Source organism: Poecilia reticulata, linkage group LG21 (genome assembly GCF_000633615.1).
Source record: "Poecilia reticulata strain Guanapo linkage group LG21, Guppy_female_1.0+MT, whole genome shotgun sequence".
Lineage (NCBI taxonomy): Eukaryota > Metazoa > Chordata > Actinopteri > Cyprinodontiformes > Poeciliidae > Poecilia > Poecilia reticulata.
This window is the reverse complement of record NC_024351.1, coordinates 22,721,832-22,730,736: the sequence shown is the minus strand read 5'-3', so window position 1 is coordinate 22,730,736 and position 8,905 is coordinate 22,721,832. Positions and strand designations below refer to the sequence as shown.

The window sequence follows — 8,905 nt, the reverse complement described above, 5'->3', positions numbered from 1 at the left end:
ACTATAAGAATTTACAAGTTATAATCCATAATTATACAAGAAAATTATTAAGCATTATCAGTGTGAGCTGAACTTTGAACTGGTTCTTGTAGAGGAGCTTTCCTAGAGCTAACCACGGTGCTGCAAGGGGAACAAAGAGCTGATTATGTTTCATTTCTGCAAGCTGAAGTGAAGACGTTGAAAACAGCAGCAGGCCGACATCTAGGAGTGTATGCTGGTGGTTTTATGTAATCTGAGGTGCTGGGAGCTGTGGTAGAGCAAGTTTTGCAACTATGGAAATCCTGTGTGTGCAGGACACTGCAGCACTCGGCCTGCAGTGTCCCACAGCTGGCTGATAACCCGACACTTATTTGTTACAGCTCACAAAATATCATCCAACAGCCATGTGGGGTTTTTATTAGCAAGTGAACGCAGTTCAGACTGAAATAAGAAGCCAATATAAATATGTTTTGCAACAACTGAGGATGATCAAGAGCAAAGCACCCGACGGGTTTGTTACTTAGYAATAGTTTCTGCAATAAATCAGCTTCATGGCTCTCAGACTGCAGACAGGAACTGGAATCTGAGCACCTCCACAAAAGGAGCTGCAGAAACCAAACTGACCAACAAGAGGCAGGATCATATCTAACAAGATCTGAGGCTGAAATTATTGCCAAAGATGTGATGAGGAAATGTTGTGAATATTCATGTCAACTGATGTCTAAAGAAATCAAAATGTTTGTTTTATGGAGTGTTGCGTGTAGTGCAGTGGTGCCAAAAGTCGGTCCTGAAGGGACATGAGCATGTTTTAGTTCTTCAACAGTAACAACCTTTTCAGCATGTCATTGTTCTCCTTAGGTCTTCTAACGAGCCATCATTTGATCCAGGTGTGTTAAACCAGGGAGGGAACTAAAACATGCAGGATGCCGACCCTCCAGGACCCACTTTAGACACCATTTCTGTCGTGCTTCAAGAGAAAATGTRAATTTAATCCATTTTGATATAAGGTTGGATTAAAACAAATGGTGGGAAATGTGAATACTTAGAGGACACTCTGCTCAGGACAAAGCTAACTATTATTAGGAATGTAAAGTAACAATGTAACACTTCGATTTTTATTTTTATGGTTTCACACATGCTAGAAAGATGGTCCCTAACAGASMYCWSAGWGTGTGGGGAARAAACGATACAAATAATCTTTCTCACCATTTTTTTTTAATAGTGAGAAACAATGCAGCAATGTTGGATTTAGAGYTGAGATTGAGATGTCCCTTTATTTTAGGGGTTAAAAACTGAACACATAATTATTTAAAGTAACTTTAAAACGAGGCAAAGACCATAAAACTTCTAATTAAAATATGTACATATATTTCAGAATGTGGTGCGTCCCTGGTAATAATTGCAACAATATTATCAGTTTAGTTTGATGTAAATATTTGAGGGAATATTATAATTTTCCTTTTCAGCAATTTTATTTTATTTTATTGCCGTCTAAAGCTCATTCTTCTCAAATGTGTCCTTTGGAGAGGGAATTATGACTTTAGTGGATACATGTACATGACCTAAATTGGCAGAACAACCAATTTTGTCACGTGATAATTATTCTGGATTTGGTTCCCTGAAAAATGGGTGACTGCTCTGCAAATGTCACATGGTTACAATGAGAAAATGTAAATATAACTAGAATAAAATAGTGACACAAATCACTCCATACTCACCATTTCTTTTTTTTTTAAATGCAGTTTTCAGCTAGCTGTATGGACTCAGAGTCACTTATACCATGAAAACATGTGTGAAATATTTTCAAACTTATCCATAACAGACAATCACAAATCCTTAACCTCCTAGAAAATTGTACTTTAAAAGGAAAAAACTGTCTGGCAGTCATCCATTGTGGCTCTGTTCTTTCCATGATGTGTAAATTGGCTCAGTCATCTTAACTATGTGGTTAAATGATCAATTTCTTCTATGGCTCTTGAGAAAAATGAGGATACACAATTTCCCAGCTGGAACAATTCACCCCAATTTCCCCCACATTGCTTCCTGCCATCGAATCGGAGGGCTGTTTGTTCCATTTTGCGACAGTTTGATAACAAATTATGCCAGTGGACTGAGGTGGAAGCTGTTAGAGAAAATTAACAAAACAAAGCAATTCAACATATTAAAACAATTTCCACAGAAAAATATATTTCAGCTTGCATAATTCTAGCAGAGGCCTCCAGAAAGCACCCTATGAATTAAACCCCACAACAACTAGGCTATTAACTAGCCTTCTTTAGTTGGTCTATATATTAATAACGTGCTGATATTTACCAAGCCCAAGAAGGACCCACACAGCGCGAGCGTAACCATCCAACGGCCGCACGCCCCGCTTCTTCCRCCGACCACTTTCACCCGGTTGTCTCCTCCCGGCTTTATAGTCCTCTTCGCCAACTTCAGTGGGCTCTTCAGCCCCTGACCGGCCTCCTTCCTCTTGTCAAACAGCGTGTTCTCCTCCTGCTCGTCGTTGTCGTCCTCCTCTTCCATGCTAGCGAAACGAACGTGCTTCTTTTTGGCAACGCTCTCGCGCACGGCGGACGAAGMCATACCTGGATATTTGTCAGTATCGCAACCGGTGCGTCCAAAATTCAGCTGTGTRAACGACCTCCTTTAGCTACCGCAGCCTAGTATTTGGGTTGRATGTTACTACACTAAAGTTAGCAGGTTCATATCAACAAACGGTGCAGAATGAAGAGCGACAGCTGACCGCCGCTGAAGAAGCATCGGAGTACCTCCAAATGTCAACAGCCAGGGTACGTCTTCTTCTTCTTGTTGGGTTTTTATTGGCGGTTGGCAACAAACTTTCAGTAGCATTACCGCCACTTACTGGTATGGAGTGTGGTTCGTGATGATCTATATACTATTACTTCATACCTAATCCCTACAATAATTTCTGACTAAACATACACATCTACTTATATAACCTTCCTTGCAGATAGCTTTATATACCACTCATTATTCTTTACACATTCACAACCATCTTACTCTACTCAGATTCTATTAAATAACTTAAGAAACCGAATAATTATTTGAATGTCTACTCCCCAAATCCCTTCTCAAAAAAATCTGATAAATTAAACCTCTCTTTAATACCTTCACACTCAACATGCATCTTCTCTCTTCTTCATATTTATAACACTCTAAAATAACATGCTCTATTGTTTCAAACTTCTCACAATAATCACACTTTCCAATTTTATGCTTCTGTATTTTAGAAAGTGAATAATTAAGCCCTATATACCTGAACCTTTTCCATCCATAACTCCTTATCTCTTTCTTTTCCCAACATGATTTTTAAATTTCCCCGAGTTGGATGATCACATTTATTACCCATCAAATTTAACCAATAATTAATTAGTTCTCCTTAGATCTAATGGTATTTTTCCCGTTTCTATTTCTAATGCTGCTGCAGGTGTTGTTTTGAATGTTCCAGTACACAATCTTAATGCTTGATGTTGAATATTGTCTAATTTATTGAGATGAGTTTTAGCTGCTGAACTGTAAACTAAACCAAAATCAAAGTCAGATCTTATCATCCCTGTATAAATCTGTTTTAACGATTGTCTGTCTGCCCCATTCACTACCAGCCAAACACCTTAATATATTCAACTTTCTCTTACATTTATCAACAATCTTTTGAATGTGAATATTCCATTTTAATTTTTCATCAAACCACAAACCTAAAAATGTTATACTCTTTATCTGCTCCATTCTTGATTATATAATTTTAATTACCTTGTTTGTTTTTTTTCTGAGAAAATATAATTACTTTTGTTTTATCCACTGAGAATTTAAATCCCCATTTCAGAGCCCACACCTCTATATCAATAATGACCTTTTGAAATTTCTTTACTATAAACTCAACATTTTTTCCTCTTTTCCATATTGCTCCATCATCTGCAAAGAGTGAACAACCCATATCCTTTCCAATATTTTTGAATATGTCATTTATCATAACAGAAAACAATAATGGGCTTATAATACTTCCCTGTGGCATTCCATGTTCCACTACATATTTACCTGAAACTACTTCTCCAATTCTTACCTGTAATTTCCTGTTTGCTAAAAAGTCTTTAATCCATTCATATATTTTTCCTTTAATCCCCAATTTGTGTAATTTAATTAATAAACCCTCTACCCACATCATATGCTTTTTCAATATAGAAAAATACAGCCACTACACTTTCTTTGTTTACTTTCTTTGTTCTCTTCTAACTTCATGCTCTAGACATAACGTTGAATCATTAGTGCTCCTCCCTTTATCAAAACCACTTTGATAATTAGAAATACATTCCTTTTTATTTAAATAATACACTAATCTATTATTAATCATTTTTCCATTATTTTACATAAGTTCGAAGTTAATGCTTTTGGCCTATGGCCTATAACTTTCTGGTTGAATGATCTTATGCTGGTTTAGCCATCGGTACAATAATAGATTCCTTCCATAACTCTGGTAATTATCCCTCCTCCCAGATTTTATTAAATAATTGTAATATTATAGCTTTTGACTTATTGTATCACTTAGTTTTATCATTCTATACCAAATTTTATCTTTACCTAGCGCTGTATTTTTGGTCTTTTTAAGCACACAATTCCACTTTGGTAAATTCAACATTCAAAAAATTATTTATTTCTTCAACACTCTGTATTAAATTTTTATACTTAACAGTATATTCTCTTCCTTTTCTTCCCTCTTCGCTAATATTATTTGTGCTATGTATCTTACTAAATAATTTTGCCAATACCTCAGCTTTATCCTCATCTCTAATTATATCAACATTCTCTACTTTTAATACTGGATAATCAAACTCTTTTTTTAATACCATTCTTTTTTTTATTACTTTCCATATCTTCTCAATTTTTGTATCTCTCCCTACTGTACTACAAAAATTTCTCCAATAGTTTCTCTTAGCTTTCTTTATAATCCTCCTTACTACTGCTTGCTTCCTTTTATAATCAATTAAGTTCGTATAAATTGGGTTATGTTTTAATACCTTCAAGGCTTTATTTCTTAATTTAATTTCTTCCTTACACTCACTTGTCCACCATGGCACCGTTTTCTCATCATTAATACTGCCTGACTTTTTAATAGAATTTTCTGCTGCTTCCGTTTTTATTTTTGAGATACTTGCATTTACTTCATTTATATGCATATTAAAATCTACCTTTTCTAAAGACATTTGACTCAAATATCTAAACTTGCTCCAATCTGCTTTATTAAAGTTCAATCTCTCCCCACTCTTTTTATACTCATTGCCAATTATTCCTACCCTTATATAGGATAATGATCACTTCCTACTTTAGTTTCTTTATCAACCGACCACTCACAAATACCAGCTATATCATTTGATCAATAGTTGATTCCATCCCCGTTCTTATATTGATTCTTGTACCCTTTCTCTCATTAACACAAACTAAAGTTTTCATTTCCATCACTTCTTCTATAACCTGTCCATTTTTATCATTACTATTACCCCACAGTGTACTTTTTGCATTGAAATCCCCACACCAAATTACTCTGCCCTCCAAATAATTTAATAATTCCACCATTATTTCAACCGATAACGATTTACATGGATTATAAAAATTTATTATTTTAAATTTACCTCCCTGCTCCCATACCTCAATTACTACGAATTCTAGTTCTTTCCCTTTTCCTAAAACTTGATATTGTATCCCTCGTTTTATAAATATTCCACATCCACMTCCMCCTYCCCCTTCTCGATTTCTTACACCAACAATAACCTCTAATCACAAAATCTAATGTTAGTTTTAACCAAGTTTCCTGCACACATATTATACCTGGTTGGACTTCAAACTCATCAATATAACCTTTAAATTCCTGTCCATTAGCTACAAAACYCCTAGCGTTCCATTGCAATATTAACATAAATTACTTTCGCTTGCAAGTYCTGACTTCTTATCCACCTCTAACTTTTTATTTATTTCTTCCCATGTGCCTTCCTTAAACCCCAAGAATTTTTCAGCTCCTCTCACTATTTTAATCTTCTTGGTTTTGTGCTTAGCTTGATCAGTACAGTTGATAACATAAGCTATGAATAAAACTAGATTTTCCACTGAGTAAGTGACCTTATCTTCTGGTATTATTTTAGATTGCTGTATTGTTTGACTAACCATTTGCTCAACTTCTCTTTTTTCCTGCTCCTTCACATTTTTTACAGCTTCTGCATAGCTTATATTTTTAGATGTTTTAATCTGCACAACTTCTTTAGCCCTCTTCTTTACCWCACATCCTCCGTATGTAACCCTATTATTTCCCCCACAGTTACAACATTTCTCAAGTACATCTTCCTTACATTCTTCAAATTTATGATCTTCCCCACATTTTGGACATCTCTGCTTTCCTTTACAAACTGCCGCAATATGTCCRTACCTTTGGCATTTAAAACACCGAAGTGGTGGAGGTACATAAGGTCTGACTTGGAAACTTATATATCCTATTTTTATATTAATTGGCAACTTTTTTCCTTCAAACTCCATTAGGATTGACAGACTCCTCACTAACTCATCATCCACAGTTCTTAACAGCCTTTTCACATTAGTCACTTTTGCTCCAACTCTTAAGTTTTTCCAGATCCTCATCTAGAAGCTACAAACACTGAAAAGAAGAAGAGCTGCCATGGATACAGTTGCAGCCAAGCATGATTTAATGTTACACAATACAGTTTTAACAAGTTGCTCAAAGTCTAATCTGGTATTGTGCATTTAAGGTGTAACGTTTAACTTCGACCAAACGCCCCCCAAAGGAATCCCAGCGCCCCCCTTTTGTAAAAATTTCCGCCAGCGCCCCCTGCCGTCCTCTAAACGCAGGGGGCGCGCGCCCCCTTTTGGGAGAAAATATTTTTATTTTATTTTMTCCCAACATTTTTTTATCCAGCACAGCTCTTTTACATATATTATCCACATTGAAGGCCTTATTCTTTTGCTCTATATCCTTAAATTCTATCAAAAGACTTCCGTCTCTCAAAATCTTTACCATTTCAACGTCTATTATTTTCTTTTTAATTTCTCTTGACACCCCAATTGGCCTAATTTTCTCCTGACCTTCCTCACTCTTAAGTTTCAGAATTACTTTAAATTCCTCACTCACAACTTTTCTCCTAACTACCCTCTCTTCCTCTGAACTGCTTCCTTCTAGATCCCGTTTACTACCTTGACTATCTCTGATTCCCTCCTTAATCTATTTTAATTCTTCCTCGTCCTCTTCCTGTCCCTCTTCCCACTGGCGTCCACCCTTAATATTCCCCTTCTTCTTCATTACTTATCTCCATTTCCATCCGAACCATTCACATACCAGTTTATGCCAAAAACCGCCTTTTCCACACTCCAAGTTTTGTTCCACAATCCTAGATCTTTCGTTCAAAAGCAACTAACTCCTCAATGCTTCGTCCGAAAACTCCCGCAGGTGCATCCAATCAGCCGCACTTTGACGCTCCAAAGTAYGGCTACTGGAGGTGTGCAGAGATCGTCTATTGACCATGAGTTGGAACATCGTTGTTTATTGCGACTTGAAAGCGATGAATTCATTCAATTTTAGTCACTGTGCAGCACAGACATAGTGAGCTACACGTATCGAAGTGGCCTGTAAGTTATTCATGACTATCAGACTTTTTATTCCTTTATGTSTATATTTTAATATTTAAACGTTCSAATGGACTTGCACCACCACCTGTTCGTAATTYCATCAGCTCACAGTCGTAACAGATCTACCAGGTTCTTCAAGTGGTGATGGTCAAATTTCTCTTTGTTTTCTTACATGGCCTTTGTCTCTACTAAGCTGTAATTGATTGCAGAGCTTACAGTTGTTGTTTTKTTTACAAAAAATTGTGAAGTCTTGGTTGGTTCAGAAACAAAAGCGCACTCATTATGTGCAATTTTTCATATAATGAGGCTCTAAAACAACATCTATTTATGTTATGTTGTTTTTAACTTTTATATTCTGAACTCGGAGCAGAGTACTACATCTGTATTTGTTGTGCATCTGAGTTTCAGCTGACGCGTCAAAATCATCAAAATGATTCAGAGCTATGGGAAGTACCTGAGCCTTATACTTACTGTTAAATAAATTGRCRACATCTAGTATTTGGAGAAAGCTTGTTTCCTTTTAATAACCCGAAATGTATCGAAAATAATGTTTTAGCTGTTAAATTAAGCCCTTTAGTTCTTACACATTACATTACACATTATGTATATGTTGGGGGAAAAAAGATATTCACCAGGTTTTAAACTTATTCAATTCGAAATGATCAATAACATAATACGTTGGCTAATAATAATAATTAAATAATAATCATAATAATAATAATGGATATAACAAGGTTGGAGTCCATCATTCTACAGAGAATGACATAGTTGATAGTTATCCTATGAGTGTTTGTCTGAGCATTCACCCCAATGATCCATCCATCCATCCATCCATCCATCCATCCATCCATCCATCCATCCATCCATCCAACCATTCATCCATCCATCCATCCATCCATCCATCCATCCATCCATCCATCCATCCATTCACTGTATCTTTAATTTATGTTGTTAGTGTTGCTGTTTTGTGTTAAGGGAGAGGTTGAGTGACATTACATAAAAATATAAGAATGCCTTTACTGCATATTTTAAACATATAGTACATAAATATCTGATCAGGCATGTGAGTTGTGTGTTTTAAACGGGAATGCATGTGGTAAAATGTGAACCATTTAGGAAAAGCTCACAGAAACGTGGTTTTCATGTGAATCTTCTTTTCATTCATGTACAAAAAGAAAAAAAAATATCTGATGTAATTAATCTTAAGTATCATGTTTTCATTCACTGTCAGCAGAATGTCATAATTCACAGAAATAAAGACTTGAAAAATCATTAATCT

The 8,905-nt window shown here is 35.8% G+C and overlaps 1 protein-coding gene across 1 annotated transcript in view; it reads right to left on the bottom strand.

The window, feature by feature from the left end:
- mfsd4b (major facilitator superfamily domain containing 4B) overlaps positions 1–3,714 on the bottom strand; it is an 8,991-nt gene extending 5,277 nt beyond the window's left edge. Inside the window, exon 1 of the mRNA XM_017302133.1 lies at positions 2,293–3,714. Coding sequence (XP_017157622.1) covers positions 2,293–2,565 — 273 coding nt within the window. The 5' untranslated portion in view covers positions 2,566–3,714. The remainder of the gene's footprint in view (positions 1–2,292) is intronic.
- Between the last annotated feature and the right edge of the window lie 5,191 nt (positions 3,715–8,905).